Source organism: Coregonus clupeaformis, chromosome 29 (genome assembly GCF_020615455.1).
Source record: "Coregonus clupeaformis isolate EN_2021a chromosome 29, ASM2061545v1, whole genome shotgun sequence".
Taxonomy (NCBI): domain Eukaryota; kingdom Metazoa; phylum Chordata; class Actinopteri; order Salmoniformes; family Salmonidae; genus Coregonus; species Coregonus clupeaformis.
The window spans coordinates 6,709,628-6,736,222 of record NC_059220.1 but is presented as its reverse complement, the minus strand read 5'-3'; the positions used below and the strand labels follow the sequence as shown (position 1 = coordinate 6,736,222).

General features: G+C 48.3%; 1 protein-coding gene across 3 annotated transcripts in view; it reads right to left on the bottom strand.

The window, feature by feature from the left end:
• The window catches only part of LOC121544529 (vam6/Vps39-like protein), a 64,500-nt gene that overhangs the window by 12,834 nt on the left and 25,071 nt on the right, over positions 1 to 26,595 (bottom strand). For all 3 annotated transcript variants that reach the window (XM_041854466.2, XM_041854469.2, XM_041854467.2), the window contains exons 12-21: positions 26,140 to 26,282; positions 24,869 to 25,009; positions 18,629 to 18,770; positions 13,816 to 13,902; positions 13,484 to 13,557; positions 12,025 to 12,241; positions 8,818 to 8,946; positions 7,358 to 7,460; positions 3,119 to 3,164; positions 2,057 to 2,206 (exon numbers count right to left, since the gene is read on the bottom strand). In XM_041854466.2, the coding sequence (XP_041710400.2) occupies positions 2,057 to 2,206; positions 3,119 to 3,164; positions 7,358 to 7,460; positions 8,818 to 8,946; positions 12,025 to 12,241; positions 13,484 to 13,557; positions 13,816 to 13,902; positions 18,629 to 18,770; positions 24,869 to 25,009; positions 26,140 to 26,282 (1,232 nt within the window). The remainder of the gene's footprint in view (positions 1 to 2,056; positions 2,207 to 3,118; positions 3,165 to 7,357; positions 7,461 to 8,817; positions 8,947 to 12,024; positions 12,242 to 13,483; positions 13,558 to 13,815; positions 13,903 to 18,628; positions 18,771 to 24,868; positions 25,010 to 26,139; positions 26,283 to 26,595) is intronic.

Here is a 26,595-nt window from a genome sequence, read left to right as displayed (position 1 = left end):
TTCTCCCATTCTTCTCTGCAGATCCTCTCAAGCTCTGTCAGGTTGGATGGGCAGCGTTGCTACACAGCTATTTTCAGGTCTCTCCGGAGATGTTCGATCGGGTTCAAGTCCGGGCTCTGGCTGGGCCACTCAAGGACATTCAGAGACTTGTCCCGAAGCCACTCCTGCATTGTCTTAGCTGTATGCTTAAGAGTTGTTGTCCTGGTGGAAGGTGAACCTTCACCCCAGTCGGAGGTCCTGAGCGCTCTGGAGCAGGTTTTCATCAAGGATCTCTGTTCTTTGCTCCGTTCATCTTTCCCTCGATCCTGACTAGTCTCCCAGTTCCTGCTGCTTAAAAACATCCCCACAGCATGATGCTGCCACCATAATGCTTCACCATAGGGATGGTGCCAGGTTTCCTCCAGATGTGACGCTTGGCATTCAGGCCAAAGAAATCTTGGTTTCATCAGACCAGAGAATCTTGTTTCTCATGGTCTGAGAGTCTTTAGGTGCCTTTTGGCAAACTTCAAGCAGGCTGTCATGTGCCTTTTACTGAGGAGTGGCTTCCGTCTGGCCACTCTACCACAAAGGCCTGATTGGTGGAGTGCTGCAGAGATGGTTGTCCTTCTATAAGGTTCTCCCATCTCCACAGAGGAACTTTGGAGCTCTGTCAGAGTGACCATCGGGTTTGAATACTGAATACTTATGTAAATAAGATGTCTGTTTTAAATGTTTTATAAATTAGCAAACATTTCTAAAACCCTGGTTTCGCTGTGTCATTATGGGGTATTGTGTATAGATCGATGATCATTTATTTGTATTTAATACATTTTAGAATAAGGCACAAAATGTGGGAAAAGTGAAGGGGTCGGAATACTTTCCGAATGCACTGTGTATGTCCCCCTCTCTCTCTGATCTCTCCGTCTCTCATTATTCCTTAAAGAGGAGAGCAGCCACGCTACAGGCTACAGAAACGCCACGCTACAGGCTACAGAAACGCCACGCTACAGGTTACAGAAACGCCACACTACAGGCTACAGAAACCTGGGTCAGTCATGATCAGTAGGAACAAAACAAACCAAAACGGTCTGAAACAGGGAGGTGCTATCTGACGTTGTCAGGTAGTTGGCTTCTCAACTTGGTTGTATTCAGCTTGCTGTGCTGTGGTGTGGTGCAGCCTACCTTGGTTGTATCCAGCTTGCTGTGGTGTGGTGCAGCCTACCTTGGTTGTATTCAGCTTGCTGTGGTGTGGTGCAGCCTACCTTGGTTGTATTCAGCTTGCTGTGGTGTGGTGCAGCCTACCTTGGTTGTATTCAGCTTGCTGTGCTGTGGTGTGGTGCAGCCTACCTTGGTTGTATTCAGCTTGCTGTGGTGTGGTGCAGCCTACCTTGGTTGTATCCAGCTTGCTGTGGTGTGGTGCAGCCTACCTTGGTTGTATTCAGCTTGCTGTGGTGTGGTGCAGCCTACCTTGGTTGTATTCAGCTTGCTGTGCTGTGGTGTGGTGCAGCCTACCTTGGTTGTATTCAGCTTGCTGTGGTGTGGTGCAGCCTACCTTGGTTGTATTCAGCTTGCTGTGGTGTGGTGCAGCCTACCTTGGTTGTATTCAGCTTGCTGTGCTGTGGTGTGGTGCAGCCTACCTTGGTTGTATTCAGCTTGCTGTGGTGTGGTGCAGCCTACCTTGGTTGTATCCAGCTTGCTGTGGTGTGGTGCAGCCTACCTTGGTTGTATTCAGCTTGCTGTGGTGTGGTGTGGTGCAGCCTACCTTGGTTGTATTCAGCTTGCTGTGCTGTGGTGTGGTGCAGCCTACCTTGGTTGTATTCAGCTTGCTGTGGTGTGGTGTGGTGCAGCCTACCTTGGTTGTATTCAGCTTGCTGTGGTGTGGTGTGGTGCAGCCTACCTTGGTTGTATTCAGCTTGCTGTGCTGTGGTGTGGTGCAGCCTACCTTGGTTGTATTCAGCTTGCTGTGGTGTGGTGTGGTGCAGCCTACCTTGGTTGTATTCAGCTTGCTGTGCTGTGGTGTGGTGCAGCCTACCTTGGTTGTATTCAGCTTGCTGTGGTGTGGTGTGGTGCAGCCTACCTTGGTTGTATTCAGCTTGCTGTGGTGCAGCTCCAGGACCTGTAGAGCTGCTTTTAGATTGGTCTGTGGCTCCAACAGCTCCATTTTGATTGGCCCAAGGCATTGGACGTCAGGAGGGGACAGGTACATGCGCAGTAGAGACAGGTACACCTGTATCGTAATACCACTGGGTTAACAGACAGGTACACCTGTATCATAATACCACTGGGTTAACAGACAGGTACACCTGTATCATAATACCACTGGGTTAACAGACAGGTACACCTGTATCATAATACCACTGGGTTAACAGACAGGTACACCTGTATCATAATACCACTGGGTTAACAGACAGGTACACCTGTATCATAATACCACTGGGTTAACAGACAGGTACCACTGGGTTAACAGACAGGTACACCTGTATCATAATACCACTGGGTTAACAGACAGGTACACCTGTATCGTAATACCACTGGGTTAACAGACAGGTACACCTGTATCGTAATACCACTGGGTTAACAGACAGGTACACCTGTATCATAATACCACTGGGTTAACAGACAGGTACCACTGGGTTAACAGACAGGTACACCTGTATCATAATACCACTGGGTTAACAGACAGGTACACCTGTATCATAATACCACTGGGTTAACAGACAGGTACCACTGGGTTAACAGACAGGTACACCTGTATCATAATACCACTGGGTTAACAGACAGGTACACCTGTATCACAATACCACTGGGTTAACAGACAGGTACCACTGGGTTAACAGACAGGTACACCTGTATCATAATACCACTGGGTTAACAGACAGGTACCACTGGGTTAACAGACAGGTACACCTGTATCATAATACCACTGGGTTAACAGACAGGTACACCTGTATCATAATACCACTGGGTTAACAGACAGGTACACCTGTATCATAATACCACTGGGTTAACAGACAGGTACACCTGTATCATAATACCACTGGGTTAACAGACAGGTACACCTGTATCATAATACCACTGGGTTAACAGATATAGAGGGTTAAGGCCAGTGAGTATGCGTCAGTCATAAGAGGTTACTCACATCTTTGTTTCTGTCTGTCTCTTCGTCATAATGCCCGTGACAGTACCTGAGGGGAGAGCAACAGATCATCAGCCTCGAGTGAGGTAACAACATGTGACTATTGACAAGAGGTGTTTTGAATCAGCATGTTATTGTTAATGGCTGGTTGGATGTTTTAGTGGGAGACTTTCTGCAGTCCTACTCACTCCTCATTAAAGGTTGCAAAATTTCCCAAAATGGACAGGTTTTCCAGAAGTCCTGATTGGAAGATTCCCAGAATCAGGAGGCAATAAGCAGGAACTCTGGAATCTTCTCAACAGGATTTCTGAAAAACCTTTCGGGAAAGTTGCCAAAACACAGGGAACACAGGAAATGTGGCGTCTGCTTTGGCGTAGCTGTTTCTCAGTTGGTAGAGCTCGCAACGCCAGGGTTGTGGGTTCATTTCCCACGAGGGGCCAGTATGAAAATGTATACTAACTGTAAGTCGCTCTGGATAAGAGTGTCTGCTAAATGACTAAAATGTAAAAATGTGTATGAGCTGAAATAAACATCACTGAGAAGTCCTGTGTCATGGGGGCTTAAGGTTGGAACACGTCGGACTAGTTTTGACCCCATAAACCAAAAAGAAGTGGTCTCTTTTACTTTCAGTCCCTCACCAACAGCCGTGTGGAGTTACATTTACATTTTAGCAGAAGTTCTTATCCAGAGCACACATTTTTTTTTTTCTCCAGTGGGAATCGAACCCACAACCCTGGCGTTGCAAACGCCATGCTCTACCAACTGAGCTACATACCTGCCGGCCATTCCCTCCCCTACCCTGGACGACGCTGGGCCAAATTGTGCGCCGCCCCCATGGGTCTCCCGGTCGCGGCCGGCTACGACAGAGCCTGGATTCGAACCAGGATCTCTAGTGGCACAGCTAGCGCTGCGATGCAGTGCCTTAGACCACTGCGCCACTCGGGAGGAGTTGGTAGCGTGAACTTTTTATTTTCTTATTGCTTTGATTTATTTCTCACGCTGAGCTAATATATTCATTCAAACCCTCTTTCTAAAAACTGTTTGGTTCATAACAACTTCAATTATTATACTTTCAGTTGAACCACATGGAGTATGACCAATGTGGTTCAAATCCAGCCAATCCTCTATTCTAATGACAGCACAATGTGATGTTTTATAGACTAAAGTGAGGAGAGACTGAGGCAAAAAGGTAGAAATGTAACATCAGGTTCTGGTGAGCATCACATTTTTACATTTTTAGTCATTTAGCAGACGCTCTTATCCAGAGCGACTTACAGTTAGTGATTACATATTATTATTTTTTATACTGGCCCCCCGTGGGAATCGAACCCACAACCCTGGCGTTGCAAACGCCATGCTCTATCAACTCCCCTACCCTAGACGACGCTGGGCCAATTGTGCGCCGCCCATGAGTCTCCCGGTCGCGGCCGGCTGCGACAGAGCCTGGATTCGAACCAGGATCTCTAGTGGCACAGCTAGCACTGCAATGCAGTGCCTTAGACACACTCACTCTGCACACTCTGCCAACCCTGATGTTCTAGCAGTGTCTGAATCCTGGCTCAGGAAGGCCACCAAAAATTCTGAAATGTCCATCCCCAACTACAACATTTTCCGTCTAGATAGAACTGCCAAAGGGGGTGGAGTTGCAATCTCCTGTAGAGATAGCCTGCAGAGCTCTATCATACTATCCAGGTCTGTGCCCAAACAGTTTGAGCTTCTACTTCTAAAAATCCACCTTGCCAGAAATAAGTCTCTCACTGTTGCCGCTTGCTACAGACCCCCCTCAGCCCCCAGCTGTGCCCTGGACACCATATGTGAATTGATTGCCCCCCATTTATCCTCAGAGTTCGTACTGCTTGGTGACCTAAATTGGGATATGCTTAATACCCCAGCCATCCTACAATCCAAGCTAGATGCCCTCAATCTCACACAAATTATCAACGAACCTACCAGGTACAACCCTAAATCCGTAAACATGGGTACCCTCATAGATATCATCCTGACTAACATACCCTCTAAATACACCTCAGCTGTCTTCAACCAGGATCTCAGCGATCACTGCCTTATTGCCTGCGTCCGTAGCTGGGTCCGCGGTCAAACGACCACCCCTCATCACTGTCAAACGCTCCCTAAAACACTTTAGCGAGGAGGCCTTCCTAATTGACCTGGCCCAGGTATCCTGGATGGATATAGATCTCATTCCGTCAGTAGAGGATGCCTGGTTGTTCCTTAAAAGTAATTTCCTCTCAATCTTAAATAAACATGCCCCATTCAAAAATACAGAACTAAGAACCGATATAGCCCCTGGTTCTCCTCAGACTTGACTGCCCTTGACCAGCACAAAAACATCCTGTGGCGTACAGCATTAGCATCAAATAGCCCCCGCGATATGCAACTTTTCAGGGAAGTTAGGAACCAATATACACAAGCAGTCAGGAAAGCAAAGGCTAACTTTTTCAAACAGAAATTTGCATCCTGTAGCACTAACTCCAAAAAGTTTTGGGACACTGTAAAGTCCATGGAGAATAAGAGCACTTCCTCCCAGCTGCCCACTGCACTGAGGCTAGGAAACACTATCACCACCGATAAATCTACAATAATCGAGAATTTCAACAAGCATTTTGCTACAGCTGGCCATGCTTTCCATCTGGCTACCACTAACCCGGCCACCAACTCTGCACCCTCTGCTGCAACTTGCCCATGCCCCCCCCGCTTCTCCTTCACACAAATTCAGACAGCTGATGTTTTGAAAGCGCTGCAAAATCTGGACCCCTACAAATCAGCTGGGCTAGACAATCTGGACCCTTTCTTTCTAAAACTAGCCGCCGAAATTGTCGCAACCCCTATTACTAGTCTGTTCAACCTCTCTTTCATAACGTCTGAGATCCCCAGAGATTGGAAAGCTGCCGCGGTCATCCCCCTCTTCAAAGGGGGTGACACTCTAGATCCAAACTGCTACAGACCTATATCCATCCTGCCCTGCCTTTCGAAAGTATTCGAAAGCCAAGTTAACAAACAGATCATCGACCATTTCGAATACCACCGTACCTTCTCCGCTATGCAATCCGGTTTCCGAGCTGGTCACGGGTGCACTTCAGCCACGCTCAAGGTCCTAAACGATATTATAACCGCGATTGATAATAGACAGTACTGTGCAGCCGTCTTCATCGACCTGGCCAAGGCTTTCGACTCTGTCAACCACCGCATTCTTATTGGCAGACTAAATAGCCTTGGTTTCTCAAATGACTGCCTCGCCTGGTTCACCAACTACTTCTCAGATAGAGTTCAGTGTGTCAAATCGGAGGGCCTGTTGTCTGGACCTATGGCAGTCTCTATGGGGGGTGCCACAGGGTTCAATTCTTGGGCCGACACTTTTCTCCGTGTATATCAATGATGTCGCTCTTGCTGCTGGTGACTCTCAGATCCACCTCTACGCAGACGACACCATTTTGTATACATCTGGCCCTTCATTGGACACTGTGTTAACAAACCTCCAAACGAGCTTCAATGCCATACAACAATCCTTCAGTAGCCTCCAACTGCTCTTAAACACTAGTAAAACTAAATGCATGCTTTTCAATCGAACGCTGCTGGCACCCGCCCACCCGACTAGAATCACCACTCTCGATGGGTCTGACCTAGAGTATGTGGACAACTACAAATACCTAGGTGTCTGGTTAGACTGTAAACTCAACTTCCAGACTCACATAAAGAATCTCCAATCCAAAGTTAAATCTAGAATCGGCTTCCCTATTTCGCAACAAAGCCTCCTTCACTCATGCTGCCAAACATGCCCTCGTAAAACTGACTATCCTACCGATCCTTGACTTCGGCGATGTCATTTACAAAATAGCCTCCAACACTCTACTCAGCAAATTGGATGTAGTCTATCACAGTGCCATCCGTTTTGTCTCCAAAGCCCCATACGCTACCCACCACTGTGACCTGTACGCTCTTGTTGGCTGGTCCTCACTACATGTTCGTCGTCAAACCCACTGGCTCCAGGCCATCTATAAATCACTGCTAGGCAAATCCCCGCCTTATCTTAGCTCATTGGTCACCATAGCAGCGTTAAATCCCCTCCCCTTTCCCCCAGCACCCCCCCCACCAAGTTGTGTGTCTGATGAAAAAGACTTCCTTTCTACAAGAGTCCCAGTGGACATCAGAGGGGAATAAAGTGAACCATCCGTCAGCTAAACCAACCGTGTGCGAGTCTGTCTGTGTCTAGACAGTACTACTTACTCCTCTGCCATGTGTGTGTCCTTCAGGACGTGGACGTAGATGAAGAGGGCCTGTTCATGTTTCCCCATCCGACCCAGCAGAAGGGCCCGCTCCTCCAGAAGACCTGACACAGACAAACGACACGGCTAGGTTGAAGATACCCAGGTTAGCGTAAGTTATGATTCCGTGCGGAAGCTTTTTTTTAAAAATGGGACAAGGTCATTGCTAACTAGCATAGCTGCTCCCATTGTTTAGAATTCTTCCTCACTTAAGCAAAGGATTATGGGATATTAAAACCCTCATCTTAACCTTTGCCGTCTTCAACCTAGTGGCATGGTGAGCACACGGTCAGGGATGCTAGCATACAGCCGTTGGCAAGACAGCACAAACAGATCTGGGACCAGGCTAGACCTGACACAGATGACATACATTTTTGTTATTTGGCTCATATCCAGAGCGACTCACAATCATTCCTTTCAAATAGAGAAGTCCAAAGGACCACATGATAACTGAGACCAGTCAGGGAGGAGAGGACAAGGACTGTTGCTTTGTCACCAGTCTCCACCATATAACCGCGAGGCCATATTATCACCATACTTAGATGCTGATACGTATCGCCATTCTCTCGATTCTATATGTATTGCAATTCGATACTACGATTTTATTGTGATTTGATGTTTCAAACATATTGTTCACTAAACAGTGAGTGGACAAAACATTAGGAACGGCTCTTTCCATGACAGACTGACCAGGTGAATCCAGGTGAAAGCTATGATCCCTTATTGATGTCACTTGTTAAATCCACTTCAATCAGTGTAGATGAAGGGGAGGAGACAGGTTAAAGAAGGATTTTCAAGCCTTGAGACAATTGAGACATGGATTGTGTATGTGTGCCATTCAGAGGGTGAATGGGCAAGGCAAAATATTGAAGTGCCTTTGAACGGGGTATGGTAGTAGGTGCCAGGCGCACCGGTTTGAAGAACTGCAACGCTGCTGGGTTTTTCATGCTCAACAGTTTCCCGTGTGCATCAAGAATGGTCCACCACCCAAAGGACATCCAGCCAACTTGACACAACCGTGGGAAGCATTGGAGTCAACGTGGGGCCAGCATCCCTGTGGAACGCTTTGGACACCTTGTAGAGTCCATGCCATGAAGAATTGAGGCTGTTCTGAGGGCAAAAGGGTGCGCAACTCAATATTAGGAAGGTGTTCATAATGTTTTGTACACTCAGTGTTTGTCTGCTGCAGAGAGACGAGAGAAATGTTGTTTTGATCAGTCATGGAAATAAGAGTGCTGAAAACATGTTGGCTCACTTTTTCAAAAGAAGATGCTGCAGGTACAGCCTACAAGCGCTAGCTAACGCTACCCAGCAAGTACGAATCGAATACTATGAGTCAACGTATCGATATATCGTCCAAAATAATAATCTTGATATCTATCGATTATTTCCTCACATCACTAATAACCGTCCCATTCTTACCATCAAAGGGGAAGTCACTGATAAGTCGTCCGGGCTCGTAGCTGGTAGAGACCTCTAGGAAACACAGCAGCTTGTTCCTGAACTCTCCCAAGTCCCCCTCCTCCTTCCCAGCAGCCACTGCGGGAACCCCTACAGGACAGGAAGACAGAACAGACAGATCCCAGATGTGGAGTACCTCAGGGCAGTGAGCTTGGGCTACTTCTTGATCCGTTATAGATCAATGTATACTACATATTCCTCAGCAACAGAAGTATTTTGTCAGCTTTCTCTGTCCAATAAAACATGCTGCTTGATAACGGCTGGCTCATCCACAGACCTCCAGGAGAGCGTATAGTCGTCCCCAGGTAGTAGTGATAGTAGTGGTAGGGTAAGCATTTCACTGTAATGTCTGCACCTGTTGTATTCGGCGCATGTGGCCAATACAATTTGATTTGATTTGAGGGCCGTTCCACCAATCTGGAGCCTTTTGAGAAGTCTAACTTAGTCAACAACAAAAAAACATTGATGTTACCCAATTTTTACATTCTGTCAAAGAATGTTCAACTACATACAAAACACGTTTTCCCCGACAGGTTACCTTTACCTGGAAGTTTTCTACACTTCCTGGTTCTACATATCTAGTCTATTTAGGGTGTTTTAGATGTTTTCATTTTCTTTCTTTTGCAGTGTTTCAGCTTTATTGCTCTGTCTTTGATAGTACGGGTTCCTTATACCGACACCCCATATCCTGTGTACATGGGTTTTTGTTCTGGTAGAAATACATCTATAACGCGTTCTGTTCTATCCTGTATTTCTATCTGATGTTATGCCATCTAGTGGCCCTTTTGGGTACATTAGATTACCGCCTGGTGTCTGCAGTGACCTCTGGCTCTCTGTGGCCTTCCCTGTCCCAGCCTGGTGTCTGCAGTTACCTCTGGCTCTCTGTGGCCTTCCCTGTCCCAGCCTGGTGTCTGCAGTGACCTCTGGCTCTCTGTGGCCTTCCCTGTCCCAGCCTGGTGTCTGCAGTGACCTCTGGCTCTCTGTGGCCTTCCCTGTCCCAGCCTGGTGTCTGCAGTTACCTCTGGCTCTCTGTGGCCTTCCCTGTCCCAGCCTGGTGTCTGCAGTGACCTCTGGCTCTCTGTGGCCTTCCCTGTCCCAGCCTGGTGTCTGCAGTGACCTCTGGCTCTCTGTGGCCTTCCCTGTCCCACTGTTGTTTGTGGAGATATGCTCTGCTGAAGGTCGACTGACCCAAAACTCAGCTATAATTTAAAATACATTTGCATCTGACAAAGTGTGCAGAGACTTTTTCCTGTTTTCCCATCTCCAGAGGTAAACAAATGAAAACTATAGTAAGTGCCAAATAAAGTGACAAGGTTCACCGTAACAGGGTTGACCGCAACAAGGTTGACCGCAACAGGGTTAATGATTTCTTCTTTTTTTTTTTTTTTTTTAAATCAGCCATACCCTTTGTGACAGGGGAAACGGAAGCTTGTGTGCAACAGCGGAGGCACAATTGAATGCAAGATTCACAAAAATTGTTAAAACATTTCTAGCCTGTCTATCTATGAGTAACAGGGTTGACGTGTTATTTTTGTACTTTTATTTTTTTCACCTTTATTTAACCAGGTTATGCTCGACCCGCTCAGTTTTCCACCACAAAACACCAGAAAATTGCCAAAAAAAAAACTAGAACCATCTCACCTGCTTTTAATCTATGATTTGACTACATATTTTTAAAAAGGAATAGTTTACTTACTTGGGAGTATGGCTAGACGGTACACTGTCCTTCTCTCAGCACATATCAAAGCTGCAGGCTGAGGTTCAATCTAGACTTGTTTTCCTCTATCGTAATCGTTCCTCTTTCACCCCAGCTGCCAAACTAACCCTGATTCAGATGACCATCCTACCCATGCTAGATTACGGAGACGTAATTTATAGATCGGCAGGTAAGGGTACTATCGAGCGGCTAGATGTTCTTTACCATTCGGCCATCAGATTTGCCACCAATGCTCCTTATAGGACACATCACTGCACTCTATACTCCTCTGTAAACTGGTCATCTCTGTATACCCGTCGCAAGACCCACTGGTTGATGCTTATTTATAAAACCCTCTTAGGCCTCACTCCCCCCTATCTGAGATACCTACTGCAGCCCTCATCCTCCACATACAACACCCGTTCTGCTAGTCACATTCTGTTAAAGGTCCCCAAAGCACACACATCCCTGGGTCGCTCCTCTTTTAAAAACACTCCAACTGGACAGTTTTATCTCCATCTCTTCATGCAAAGACTCAATCATGGACACTCTTACTGACAGTTGTGGCTGCTTCGCCTGATGTATTGTTGTCTCTACCTTCTTGCCTTTTGTGCTGTTGTCTGTTGTCTGGTAATGTATGTACCATGTTGTTGTAGCAGTAGTAGTAGTAGTAGTGGTAGTAGTAGTAGTGGTAATAGTGTGGTAGTAGTAGTAGTAGTAGTAGTGTGGTAGTAGTAGTAGTGTAGTAGTAGTAGTAGTAGTGTAGTAGTAGTAGTAGTAGTAGTAGTGGTAGTGGTAGTAGTAGCAGTAGCAGTAGTAGTGTGGTAGTAGTAGTAGTAGCAGTAGTAGCGTAGTAGCAATAGTGTGGTACATTTTACATTTACATTTTAGTCATTTAGCAGACGCTCTTATCCAGAGCGACTTACAGGAGCAATTAGGGTTAAGTGCCTTGCTTAAGGGCACATCGACAGATTTTTCACCTAGTCGGCTCGGGGATTAGAACCAGCGACCTTTCGGTTACTGGCACAACGCTCTTACCCACTAAGCTACCTGCCGCCCTACAGGTGGTAGTAGTGGTAGTAGTAGTAGTAGTAGTAGTAGTGTGGTAGTAGTAGTAGTAGTAGTAGTAGTAGTAGTAGTGGTAGTAGTAGTGGTAGTAGTGGTAGTAGTAGTAGTAGTAGTAGTAGTAGTAGTAGCAGTAGTAGTGTGGTAGTAGTAGTAGTAGCGAGTAGTAGTAGTAGTGGTAGTAGTAGTAGTAGTAGTAGTGTGGTAGTAGTAGTGTGGTAGTAGTAGTAGTAGTAGTAGTAGTAGTAGTAGTAGTAGTAGTAGTAGTAGTAGTAGTAGTAGTAGTAGTAGTAGTAGTAGTAGTACCAGTAGTAGTAGTAGTAGTAGTATTGGATAAGAGCGTCTGCTAAATGACGTAAATGTAAAAACGTAAATGTAGTAGTAGTAGTAGTAGTAGTAGTACTTACCCTCGGGCAGGGAGTTGAGGTACTGCTTCATGAGCCCCTGTACCCTCTCTAGGTACAGCTGTATGAGGACATTATGGAACTCTGGTCCTGTCTCCTCCCAGACATGTATGATGTGCTCCAGGTAGGGCACAGCCAGCTCCTTAAAACCCTCCTTCAGGAAGTTCAGAATCTTGTCTCTGGGCAGGGTCTCTACCTCCGTCAGGTCTTCAGTAAAAATCTGCGATAGACACAAACAATATGTATACGTATATTGATACTGAATTTAAAACTTCCCACATCGTGAAGAATGAATGTATTTTAGTATGTACACTAGATGTCCAAAAGTATGTGGACACCCCTTCAAATTAGTGGATTCGGCTATTTCAGCCACACCCGTTGCTGACAGGTGTATAAAATCGAGCACACAACCATGCAATCTCCATAGACAAACATTGGCAGTAGAATGGCCTTACTGAAGAGCTCAGTGACTTTCAACGTGGCACCGTCATAGGATGCCACCTTTCCAACAAGTCAATTCGTCAAATTTTTGCCCTGCTAGAGCTGCCCCGGTCAACTGTAAGTGCTGTTATTGTGAAGTGGAAACGTCTAGGAGCAACAACGGCTCAGCCGTGAAGTGGTAGGCCACACAAGCTCACAGAACGGGACCGCCGAGTGCTGAAGCGCGTAGCGCGTAAAAATCGTCTGTCCTCGGTTGCAACACTCACTACCGAGTTCCAAAGCAACATCAGCATAAGAACTGTTCGTCGGGAGCTTCATGAATTGGGTTTCCATGGCCGAGCAGCCGCACACAAGCCTAAGATTACCATGCGCAATGCCAAGTGTCGGCTGGAGTGGTGTAAAGCTCGCCTCCATTGGACTCTCGAGCAGTGGAAACAAGTTCTCTGGGGGTGATGAATCCCGCTTCACCATCTGGCAGTCCAATGGACGAATCTGGGTTTGGCGGATGCCAGGAGAACGCTACCTGCCCCAATACATAGTGCCAACTGTAAAGTTTGGTGGAGGAGGAATAATGGTCTGGGGCTGTTTTTCATGGTTCGGGCGAGGCCCCTTAGTTCCAGTGAGGGGAAATCTTAACGCTACAGCATACAATGACATTCTAGACGATTCTGTGCTTCCAACTTTGTGGCAACAGTTTGGGGAAGGCCCTTTCCTGTTTCAGCATGACAATGCCCCCGTGCACAAAGCGAATTCCATACAGAAATGGTTTGTCGATATCGGTGTGGAAGAACCTGACTGATCTGCAAAGAGCCCTGGCCTCAACCCCATCGAACACCTTTGGGATGAATTGGAACGCCGACTGTGAGCCGGTCCTAATCGCCCAACATCAGTGCCCGACCTCACTAATGCTCGTGGCTGAATGGAAGCAAGTCCATGCAGCAATGTTCCAACAAACATTGCAGTCAACTAGGGTAGGTAAAGACAGTTTAAGACAGATCAACTCCTGACACTCCGGTCTCACCTTCAGTCCGTCCTCAGGACAGATCTTCAGCACCCAGGGAGAGAACTCAAAGATAATGCCGAGATTCTCCATCCCTGACAAGATATAATAGAGATGATTAATCCTACGCTCAGAGAGGACAGGGTTGGGAATGTGAGAATGGGTAGAAAGGTTACAGGACAGTATGTGTGATACTCATGGTGTTATGGTGCTATAACAACTGTGGTGTTCTCTGTTCGTGCGGTCATTCACATTTAAATGTTGCTGTCTGGAAAGCCTATCGTATGTCTCAATCCCAGTGTTTATTTGGATGTTTAATAAAATATTAAGTTGGTGTTGGGAGGTTAACTCACCCAGTCTCTGGAGGTACTGCACCGTCCTCTCATGCCCCTTTAGGGGAGAGTTAGCTTTGGTCGACTGATCCAACAACACCTGCAGGGCTAGGGGAGGAAGAGGGGAGAGTTAGCCTTGGTGGACTGGTCCAACAACACCTGCAGGGCTAGGGGAGGAAGAGGGGAGAGTTAGCCTTGGTGGACTGGTCCAACAACACCTGCAGGGCTAGGGGAGGAAGAGGGGAGAGTTAGCCTTGGTGGACTGGTCCAACAACACCTGCAGGGCTAGGGGAGGAAGAGGGGAGAGTTAGCCTTGGTGGACTGGTCCAACAACACCTGCAGGGCTAGGGGAGGAAGAGGGGAGAGTTAGCCTTGGTGGACTGGTCCAACAACACCTGCAGGGCTAGGGGAGGAAGAGGGGAGAGTTAGCCTTGGTGGACTGGTCCAACAACACCTGCAGGGCTAGGGGAGGAAGAGGGGAGAGTTAGCCTTGGTGGACTGGTCCAACAACACCTGCAGGGCTAGGGGAGGAAGAGGGGAGAGTTAGCCTTGGTGGACTGGTCCAACAACACCTGCAGGGCTAGGGGAGGAAGAGGGGAGAGTTAGCCTTGGTGGACTGGTCCAACAACACCTGCAGGGCTAGGGGAGGAAGAGGGGAGAGTTAGCCTTGGTGGACTGGTCCAACAACACCTGCAGGGCTAGAGGAGGAAGAGAGGAGCACACAGGGTCAGGAAGAGGTGAAGGAGAGGTGTGGAGAGGAAGGAGAGGAGCACACAGGGTCAGGAAGAGGTCAAGGAGAGGTGTGGAGAGGTGAAGTAGAAGGAGAGGTGAAGGAGAGGTGTGGAGAGGTGAAGGAGAAGGAGAGGTGAAGGAGAGGTGTGGAGAGGTGAAGTAGAAGGAGAGGTGAAGGAGAGGTGTGGAGAGGTGAAGGAGAGGAGCACACAGGGTCAGGAAGAGGTGAAGGAGAGGTGTGGAGAGGTGAAGTAGAAGGAGAGGTGAAGGAGAGGTGTGGAGAGGTGAAGGAGAGGAGCACACAGGGTCAGGAAGAGGTGAAGGAGAGGTGTGGAGAGGTGAAGGAGAGGTGAAGGATAGGTGTGGAGAGGTGAAGTAGAAGGAGAGGTGAAGGAGAGGTGAAGGAGAGGTGAAGGAGAGGTGTGGAGAGGAAGGAGAGGTGTGGAGAGGTGAAGGAGAGGTGTGGAGAGGTGTGGAGAGGTGAAGGAGAGGTGTGGAGAGGTGAAGGAGAGGTGTGGAGAGGTGAAGGAGAAGTGTGGAGAGATGGAGAGGTGAAGGAGAGGTGTGGAGAGATGAAGGAGAGGTGAGGGAGAAGTGTGGAGAGGTGAGGGAGAAGTGTGGAGAGGTGAGGAGAGGTGAAGGAGGGGTGTGGAGGGGTGAAGGAGAGGTATGGAGAGATGAAGGAGAGGTGAAGGAGAGGTATGGAGAGATGAAGGAGAGGAAACTTACAAAAATCTCAAAATTGAAAGGTTTGCGGGGATGAAAATTGCTCATCAATTGGATTCCACAACTTATTTGATTAACGACGTCTCTGAGCAACAAGGGTCCGAGGCTTCACTACTCCTTCTTCAATGAATCATCAAATTGGCTTCCACAACTTGTTTGATTAAGAAGGCCTTGAGACTTCACTACTTAGAATTTCTTTAATTAACGAGAGCAGGATACTTCAGTTCTAAGACATATTTAATTACCACGATGTACACAGGACGAAATACACACAGGGAAGATAATGACCAGAGTGTTATAAACCCGTAGCTTTAGGACGAGGTCCTCAAGCCTGCTACTTGATTGGTTAATATAGAATGCTGTGTAGGCCTCATGCAAAACATCAATGACATTTGTAGATAGACAGGAGAAGATGAATCATCTCAGGGCAGCAGGTAGCCAAGCGGTTAGAGCATTGGGCCAGTAACTGAAAGGTTGCTGGTTCGAATCCCTGAGGAGACAAGGCTCTGTCAATGTGCCCTTGAGCAAGGCACTTAACCCTAATTGCTCCTGTAAGTCGCTCTGGATAAGAGCTACTGCTAAATGACTAAAATGTAAAGCAAAATGTATGATATAAACAACTCAATCTTGCAACAAGTCTGTACGCTCGGGGAAATATATGTTGAGAGATACAAATTGTGTATCAGTCATCACGTTTATATTTCTTTCAGACAAGTTGCTTTTGTTACCAAGTGTTAATGTTTTCAGTATTATGCTGTCATTAAAGTTTAAACCAGGATGTGTTCCTATGGCCTCATCAGCCTGGTTATAGTTTAAACCAGGATGCGTTCTTCAGCCTGGTTATCATAGGTCACAGTCAATAGTTACTCATTAAGTCATTATTAATACTATCATTGCATGTTCAGCCTAGGAGAGCCTGTAGTGTGAGAAAGATACCTTCCTCTGTACTAGGTTATTAGTGACTAGGATATTATCTAAGACAAATGTAAAATATATAAAACATAGTTATAAATATATAAAAGAAAATCCACTTCTAACAGTCCCTTCCTTCAGCTCCTACTAGGACCTTTCCTACGTCAACTGGGCAATTAGTATGCCTGGCCATGTGGGGTCACTGGGCATAAAGCTTACAGTTGACTGGACCCAGCGTGCTCCCACGGCGTGGCAACCTTCCCCCAGCCTGCCAGGTTGAATACTCCATCTCCATATTAAAATCAGGTCAGTGACATAAATCCCCTATCGTTTACCAATTAGCTCCCAGCAGATGTGTATCAGTAACCCCCCCCACCCCCACTTTAACCACTCTTCTCCCCATTTCATCACACCAGTGTTACTACCACTCCATCTTCTTCCATGGCCTCGAGGTCCAGGATATACAGTTATCCTCAGAGCTGCATTTTCTTGCGCTTTAGCCCGGAAGTACCAGGCCAGGAGGGCAGAGGCCCAAGCCGCCAGACCAGCTACGTACTCCAGCACACCATATATCCATCCCCATAGCTGGTTCTCTACAACCCCTGGCATTGTTCGTCAAGGTGTCGATGAAAGCTGAAGCAACCAGACGCATTCCCATGGTGAATTATTCTGACCTGATTTGTTCTATAAAAAAAGGGTCTGTCCCCGGAGTTGCGGCAGTGTCTTGGTGGAGGTCTCAGAGCACATGTCCCCAGGCAATGCCAAATCCTTTTTCCTCGAGGCATTTCAGGTAAAGTATGAGGTTGACAGCAGGCTCTGCTACAGCTCCACCAGACTCGTGTGCAGAGGGGTTTTCATGGCTGGTTCGTGAGATAATTCTGGTCCCAGTCATGTCCTTGAAATTCTTCCCTGGCAGGTGACATCCTTGGCTTTTCGATACAATTTCAGGTTAGTGGAGGATTTCTGTTGTGTGATGGGCGTCTCCAAGATCTGCCATTTTCCTTTCTCTAGTGGGATGGGGTGGGGGAACACTTGCCTCCGCTTTGGCCCTAGGCTGAGAGTCCTGACCCCATTCCACTGCTAGTTCTGTCATTAGGGCCCTCCATGTTGATGGAGAGGAGTCCAGTGTTCTATTTTCCGCTTGTCTTTATACATTTATAAATCTTTATATATTATAGTCTCAATGTCTTTTTTTTTCCTCTTTCTGGATCTCCTTTTTTAGTTGTTGAAGTTCTTGTGTCCCCCCCGTGAGCTTTTCTTTCCAGTCATTTACCAGTTGTTCTACCTGTGTTATCGAGGTGGGCTTGCAGCAGTTCTTAGTGTCCCGCCCCCCTGGGCTTGGCTAAGGTAACATCTGGTTATAGGTACCCCGCGGGCGGCTACCATATTAATCTAGTAAGGGTTTAAGTACATTGATTGATCTACTGTGTTGATGGTACAGCCAAGCCCATTGTTTGATCTACTGCCTGCCAATAGGACACGGGGGTATGGTCGCGGGGATTCTGGTGGAGTTCGGGAGCCGTGTCTTTGGGAATAAGGCTACGTTGCCCCGGTGTGAATACATCTCCACCTCTGGTCCTATTCGCTGTGGAGGGTTATTTTCCATGCTGGTGGACAGTTTGTTTCCTCAGTATTCCTACCACCGGAGCAAGACGGAAATAGCCGTGGATATGCGCCCATTCTCAGTGGTTTAGAAGAATAGGGCGTTTCAGCGCCTCGTGAAAGTGCTCGAGTCACGTTACGAACTTTGCCCTCTCGCACCCATTTCAGCAAACAGATAGTACCTGCTCTATATATATAAGCAAGCTAAAGCCGAAGTTGTCAATGAATTGGCCAATGCACCCTGTGTTGCACGTTACTACAGATGGATGGACCTCGAGGGCTACAGAGAGATCCTTAACCCCTAGAGTCGATGTCCGCGCCCCCACGGAAATCAAATTAACATAATACAAAAAAATCCCCATTAAAATCCGTCAGTTTAAGCTAGAGATGTTTTTTTTATTTTTTTTGCAGTGAAAGGTCATAGAGCTAGAGCAGTGTTTGTCAGACCAGGAGATGTTTGAGGATCATGCATTATGTAACTCTGTGTTGTTGTTTTTATCGCACTGCTTTGCTTTATCTTGGCCAGGTCGCAGTTGTAAATGAGAACTTGTTCTCAATGCATTACATTTAGCCTATCAGATGCTCTTATATTCCCATGCCCTAATCGCAGTCGACACAAATCTATTTTGTAACAACCATATCATGGAATAAAATAGAAAATGATAGTTAAACAAGTGCATATAGGGCCTACCTGATGACGTGGCTGCTGTGTAAAACAACGAATGTATTTTTCTAGAATTCATTGACGATCGTATACTTCAGTTGTAACTGGTTCTGTTGTGCTACATTTCTACAGTTGATAAGACAACTTTAGCACCGTTCCAATCTTAAGACTATACGCCATAGTGACGAGGCTGATTACCTTTCTGGTGCAGGCCCTTCTTCTCATACAGGATGATGAGCTCGCTGTACTTGTGGGCCTTCTTCAGGATGTACTCGCTCTCCTCAATGTGACAGTGGTTATTGTCCAGCCGCAACAGAGGGGAAACCAGGGCCACGTTGGTCTGGAGAGAAGAGAGCCACTAGATTAACAGAGGGGACACGTTGGTCTGGAGAGAGGAGAGCCACTAGATTAACAGAGGGGACACGTTGGTCTGGAGAGAGGAGAGCCACTAGATTAACAGAGGGGACACGTTGGTCTGGAGAGAAGAGAGCCACTAGATTAACAGAGGGAAACCAGGGCCACGTTGGTCTGGAGAGAAGAGAGCCACTAGATTAACAGAGGGGACACGTTGGTCTGGAGAGAAGAGAGCCACTAGATTAACAGAGGGGACACGTTGGTCTGGAGAGAAGAGAGCCACTAGATTAACAGAGGGGACACGTTGGTCTGGAGAGAAGAGAGCCACTAGATTAACAGAGGGGACACGTTGGTCTGGAGAGAAGAGAGCCACTAGATTAACAGAGGGGACACGTTGGTCTGGAGAGAAGAGAGCCACTAGATTAACAGAGGGGACACGTTGGTCTGGAGAGAAGAGAGCCACTAGATTAACAGAGGGGACACCAGGACCATGTTGGTCTGGAGAGAGGAGAGCCACTAGATTAACAGAGGGGACACGTTGGTCTGGAGAGAAGAGAGCCACTAGATTAACAGAGGGGACACGTTGGTCTGGAGAGAAGAGAGCCACTAGATTAACAGAGGGGACACCAGGACCATGTTGGTCTGGAGAGAGGAGAGCCACTAGATTAACAGAGGGGACACGTTGGTCTGGAGAGAAGAGAGCCACTAGATTAACAGAGGGGACACGTTGGTCTGGAGAGGAGAGCCACTAGATTAACAGAGGGGACACGTTGGTCTGGAGAGGAGAGCCACTAGATTAACAGAGGGGCCACGTTGGTCTGGAGAGAAGAGAGCCACTAGATTAACAGAGGGGCCACGTTGGTCTGGAGAGAAGAGAGCCACTAGATTAACAGAGGGGACACGTTGGTCTGGAGAGAAGAGAGCCACTAGATTAACAGAGGGGACACGTTGGTCTGGAGAGAAGAGAGCCACTAGATTAACAGAGGGGACACGTTGGTCTGGAGAGAAGAGAGCCACTAGATTAACAGAGGGGACACGTTGGTCTGGAGAGAGGAGAGCCACTAGATTAACAGAGGGGACACGTTGGTCTGGAGAGAGGAGAGCCACTAGATTAACAGAGGGGACACCAGGACCATGTTGGTCTGGGAGAGAGGAGAGCCACTAGATTAACAGAGGGGACACGTTGGTCTGGAGAGAGGAGAGAGCCACTAGATTAACAGAGGGGACACGTTGGTCTGGAGAGAGGAGAGCCACTAGATTAACAGAGGGGACACCAGGGACACGTTGGTCTGGAGAGAGGAGAGCCACTAGATTAACAGAGGGGACACCAGGACCATGTTGGTCTGGAGAGAGGAGAGCCACTAGATTAACAGAGGGGACACGTTGGTCTGGAGAGAGGAGAGCCACTAGATTAACAGAGGGGACACGTTGGTCTGGAGAGAAGAGAGCCACTAGATTAACAGAGGGGACACGTTGGTCTGGAGAGAGGAGAGCCACTAGATTAACAGAGGGGACACGTTGGTCTGGAGAGAGGAGAGCCACTAGATTAACAGAGGGGACACGTTGGTCTGGAGAGAAGAGAGCCACTAGATTAACAGAGGGGACACCAGGGACACGTTGGTCTGGAGAGAGGAGAGCCACTAGATTAACAGAGGGTACACGTTGGTCTAGAGAAAAGAGAGACACTAGATTAACAGAGGGGACACGTTGGTCTGGAGAGAGGAGCCACTAGATTAACAGAGGGGACACCAGGACCATGTTGGTCTGGAGAGAGGAGAGCCACTAGATTAACAGAGGGGACACGTTGGTCTGGAGAGAAGAGAGCCACTAGATTAACAGAGGGGACACGTTGGTCTGGAGAGAGGAGAGCCACTAGATTAACAGAGGGGACACGTTGGTCTGGAGAGAGGAGAGCCACTAGATTAACAGAGGGGACACGTTGGTCTGGAGAGAGGAGAGCCACTAGATTAACAGAGGGGACACGTTGGTCTGGAGAGAAGAGAGCCACTAGATTAACAGAGGGGACACCAGGGACACGTTGGTCTGGAGAGAGGAGAGCCACTAGATTAACAGAGGGTACACGTTGGTCTAGAGAAAAGAGAGACACTAGATTAACAGAGGGGACACGTTGGTCTGGAGAGAGGAGAGCCACTAGATTAACAGAGGGGACACGTTGGTCTGGAGAGAGGAGAGCCACTAGATTAACAGAGGGGACACCAGGACCATGTTGGTCTGGAGAGAAGAGAGCCACTAGATTAACAGAGGGGACACGTTGGTCTGGAGAGAAGAGAGCCACTAGATTAACAGAGGGGACACGTTGGTCTGGAGAGAAGAGAGCCACTAGATTAACAGAGGGGACACCAGGGCCACGTTGGTCTGGAGAGAAGAGAGCCACCAGATTAACAGAGGGGACACCAGGACCATGTTGGTCTGGAGAGAAGAGAGCCACTAGATTAACAGAGGGGACACCAGGACCATGTTGGTCTGGAGAGAAGAGAGCCACTAGATTAACAGAGGGGACACGTTGGTCTAGAGAAAAGAGAGACACTAGATTAACAGAGGGGACACGTTGGTCTGGAGAGAGGAGAGCCACTAGATTAACAGAGGGGACACCAGGACCATGTTGGTCTGGAGAGAAGAGAGCCACTAGATTAACAGAGGGGACACGTTGGTCTGGAGAGAAGAGAGACACTAGATTAACAGAGGGGACACGTTGGTCTGGAGAGAGGAGAGCCACTAGATTAACAGAGGGGACACCAGGACCATGTTGGTCTGGAGAGAGGAGAGCCACTAGATTAACAGAGGGGACACGTTGGTCTGGAGAGAGGAGAGCCACTAGATTAACAGAGGGGACACGTTGGTCTGGAGAGAAGAGAGCCACTAGATTAACAGAGGGGAAACCAGGGCCACGTTGGTCTGGAGAGAAGAGAGCCACTAGATTAACAGAGGGGACACGTTGGTCTGGAGAGAAGAGAGCCACTAGATTAACAGAGGGGACACGTTGGTCTGGAGAGAAGAGAGCCACTAGATTAACAGAGGGGACACGTTGGTCTGGAGAGAAGAGAGCCACTAGATTAACAGAGGGGACACGTTGGTCTGGAGAGAAGAGAGCCACTAGATTAACAGAGGGGACACGTTGGTCTGGAGAGAAGAGCCACTAGATTAACAGAGGGGACACCAGGACCATGTTGGTCTGGAGAGAGGAGAGCCACTAGATTAACAGAGGGGACACGTTGGTCTGGAGAGAAGAGAGCCACTAGATTAACAGAGGGGACACGTTGGTCTGGAGAGAAGAGAGCCACTAGATTAACAGAGGGGACACCAGGACCATGTTGGTCTGGAGAGAGGAGAGCCACTAGATTAACAGAGGGGACACGTTGGTCTGGAGAGAAGAGAGCCACTAGATTAACAGAGGGGACACGTTGGTCTGGAGAGGAGAGCCACTAGATTAACAGAGGGGACACGTTGGTCTGGAGAGGAGAGCCACTAGATTAACAGAGGGGCCACGTTGGTCTGGAGAGAAGAGAGCCACTAGATTAACAGAGGGGCCACGTTGGTCTGGGAGAGAAGAGAGCCACTAGATTAACAGAGGGGACACGTTGGTCTGGAGAGAAGAGAGCCACTAGATTAACAGAGGGGACACGTTGGTCTGGAGAGAAGAGAGCCACTAGATTAACAGAGGGGACACGTTGGTCTGGAGAGAAGAGAGCCACTAGATTAACAGAGGGGACACGTTGGTCTGGAGAGAAGAGAGCCACTAGATTAACAGAGGGGACACGTTGGTCTGGAGAGAGGAGAGCCACTAGATTAACAGAGGGGACACGTTGGTCTGGAGAGAGGAGAGCCACTAGATTAACAGAGGGGACACCAGGACCATGTTGGTCTGGAGAGAGGAGAGCCACTAGATTAACAGAGGGGACACGTTGGTCTGGAGAGAGGAGAGCCACTAGATTAACAGAGGGGACACGTTGGTCTGGAGAGAGGAGAGCCACTAGATTAACAGAGGGGACACCAGGGACACGTTGGTCTGGAGAGAGAGAGCCACTAGATTAACAGAGGGGACACCAGGACCATGTTGGTCTGGAGAGAGGAGAGCCACTAGATTAACAGAGGGGACACGTTGGTCTGGAGAGAAGAGAGCCACTAGATTAACAGAGGGGACACGTTGGTCTGGAGAGAGGAGAGCCACTAGATTAACAGAGGGGACACCAGGGACACGTTGGTCTGGAGAGAGGAGAGCCACTAGTTTAACAGAGGGGACACCAGGACCATGTTGGTCTGGAGAGAGGAGAGCCACTAGATTAACAGAGGGGACACGTTGGTCTGGAGAGAGGAGAGCCACTAGATTAACAGAGGGGACACGTTGGTCTGGAGAGAAGAGAGCCACTAGATTAACAGAGGGGACACGTTGGTCTGGAGAGAGGAGAGCCACTAGATTAACAGAGGGGACACGTTGGTCTGGAGAGAGGAGAGCCACTAGATTAACAGAGGGGACACGTTGGTCTGGAGAGAGGAGAGCCACTAGATTAACAGAGGGGACACGTTGGTCTGGAGAGAAGAGAGCCACTAGATTAACAGAGGGGACACCAGGGACACGTTGGTCTGGAGAGAGGAGAGCCACTAGATTAACAGAGGGTACACGTTGGTCTAGAGAAAAGAGAGACACTAGATTAACAGAGGGGACACGTTGGTCTGGAGAGAGGAGAGCCACTAGATTAACAGAGGGGACACGTTGGTCTGGAGAGAGGAGAGCCACTAGATTAACAGAGGGGACACGTTGGTCTGGAGAGAGGAGAGCCACTAGATTAACAGAGGGGACACGTTGGTCTGGAGAGAAGAGAGCCACTAGATTAACAGAGGGGACACCAGGGACACGTTGGTCTGGAGAGAGGAGAGCCACTAGATTAACAGAGGGGACACCAGGACCATGTTGGTCTGGAGAGAAGAGAGCCACTAGATTAACAGAGGGGACACGTTGGTCTGGAGAGAAGAGAGCCACTAGATTAACAGAGGGGACACGTTGGTCTGGAGAGAAGAGAGCCACTAGATTAACAGAGGGGACACCAGGGCCACGTTGGTCTGGAGAGAAGAGAGCCACCAGATTAACAGAGGGGACACCAGGACCATGTTGGTCTGGAGAGAAGAGAGCCACTAGATTAACAGAGGGGACACCAGGACCATGTTGGTCTGGAGAGAAGAGAGCCACTAGATTAACAGAGGGGACACGTTGGTCTAGAGAAAAGAGAGACACTAGATTAACAGAGGGGACACGTTGGTCTGGAGAGAGGAGAGCCACTAGATTAACAGAGGGGACACGTTGGTCTGGAGAGAAGAGAGCCACTAGATTAACAGAGGGGACACGTTGGTCTGGAGAGAAGAGAGCCACTAGATTAACAGAGGGGACACCAGGACCATGTTGGTCTGGAGAGAAGAGAGACACTAGATTAACAGAGGGGACACGTTGGTCTGGAGAGAGGAGAGCCACTAGATTAACAGAGGGGACACCAGGACCATGTTGGTCTGGAGAGAAGAGAGCCACTAGATTAACAGAGGGGACACGTTGGTCTGGAGAGAAGAGAGCCACTAGATTAACAGAGGGGACACGTTGGTCTGGAGAGAGGAGAGCCACTAGATTAACAGAGGGGACACGTTGGTCTGGAGAGAAGAGAGCCACTAGATTAACAGAGGGGACACCAGGGCCACGTTGGTCTGGAGAGAAGAGAGCCACTAGATTAACAGAGGGGACACCAGGACCATGTTGGTCTGGAGAGAGGAGAGCCACTAGATTAACAGAGGGGACACCAGGGACACGTTGGTCTGGAGAGAGGAGAGCCACTAGATTAAACAGAAGCAATATTAAAATCACCTTATTTCTGAAGAAGGACTGAGGAGTCTGAGTTTGTATCCCATAATTCTATGAGCTGGTTTTACAGACGCAGATGAAGAGTAGTCCATACTCAATGGACAACCTTTATTAAGAGAGCTTTTCAGTCCAGGACTAGTCTTAAATCAGTGTCCAGGAAACTGGCCCTTTTGATTATACACACAAGATAAAAAAGGGACACAAAGAAACAGAGGCCGTACATGCAGGTAGCATTTGAGCAGCGTGGTGTCGATGATCTGCAGAAGCTTCTTTCTGCTCTTGATGGTGGGCGTTCCTTCCATGAGGGGAGAGGGGGTGGAGGGCTCCGAGTCGTTCAGCTGCTTCACCAGGTGGCTGCGTTTCTGGAATACACACATCACACCACACCACAGTCATCAGCCTTTTTCTGGATGGAAAAAGGGGCTTAGGTAGTGAGCGTGGCTATTGGCACAGCAACATGTTGGAGACTATTTTTAAAAAGGTCCCCATCTTGGCGGTGAAGATACATTTTTTCCCCCGCCAATATCCAAAATATTGCAGTTTTAAAGCTAATTTCCTGAAATTCTATGCTTTTTTCCATGGATAATTCTGTGTTCTCCTGCTCAAACATAACATCAATACTGCTAAATTCATTATTTTAGGAATTTTCAAATTCTCCCCGACTGTCTAGCTTTTATTTTGGTGATTGTTGGTTCTCAAAAGACAATAAAAAAAATATATGTCCATTATCTTTTCTACATACTTTATATCTTTTTTTTTTTTTTTTTTTATACTGTTTGGACTTAGACGACCCAAGAAAGAACTTTAGGCGGCCCGCCCAAGGATTATAATGGCAGACAAAACCCTGTCCAGCAGCATACCACCCCTGCCTCTCTACAACAGTAAACGGATATGGATCATTTGGAGCGATGATGCACATTCACCTGAGACAGCACACAGAGAGAGGCAAGCCAGCGGTGGGACGGCAGGGCGGTACGCTGCTGGTAAACGCTACAACCACCCACCTGAGACAGCACACAGAGAGAGGCAAGCCAGCGGTGGGACGGCAGGGCGGTAATGCTGCTGGTAAACGCTACAACCACCCACCTGAGACGGCACACAGAGAGAGGCAAGCCAGCGGTGGGACGGCAGGGCGGTACGCTGCTGGTAAACGCTACAACCACCCACCTGAGACAGCACACAGAGAGAGGCAAGCCAGCGGTGGGGACGGCAGGGCGGTACGCTGCTGGTAAACGCTACAACCACCCACCTGAGACAGCACACAGAGAGAGGCAAGCCAGCGGTGGGACGGCAGGGTGGTACGCTGCTGGTAAACGCTACAACCACCCACCTGAGACAGCACACAGAGAGAGGCAAGCCAGCGGTGGGACGGCAGGGTGGTACGCTGCTGGTAAACGCTACAACCACCCACCTGAGACAGCACACAGAGAGAGGCAAGCCAGCGGTGGGACGGCAGGGCGGTACGCTGCTGGTAAACGCTACAACAACACACCTGTGTCAGATAGTCTATGAGCGCGAGGTAGGCCTTCTCCAGCTCTGCTCCTGACAGAGTCGGCAGGGGGTTGGGGTAGTGCAGCTGCTTACGGTAGTCGGTGGGGAGCAGGTCCGGATACAGACCTATCACATGGGTGGGATCTGTGGGAAGGAAGGTACAGCGTTACTATGGTTACGTTCCAAATAGTGCACTACTTTTGACCTAGGCGCCACGCGTCCCAAATGACACCCTATACAGTGCACTACTGTTGACCAGAGCCCTTGTTGGTTATGATTGGCCGAAAGGCGTTTTATCCTGTGCTAAATCAAGAAGAACACCACAGCTGCTTTATCACTTCCACTTCACACATTGTAGCTAAAAACCTCCTGTCTCAGATAATGATGTTGGTAAAAACCTCCTGTCTCAGATAATGATGTTGGTAAAAACATCCCGTCTCAGATAATAATGTTGGTA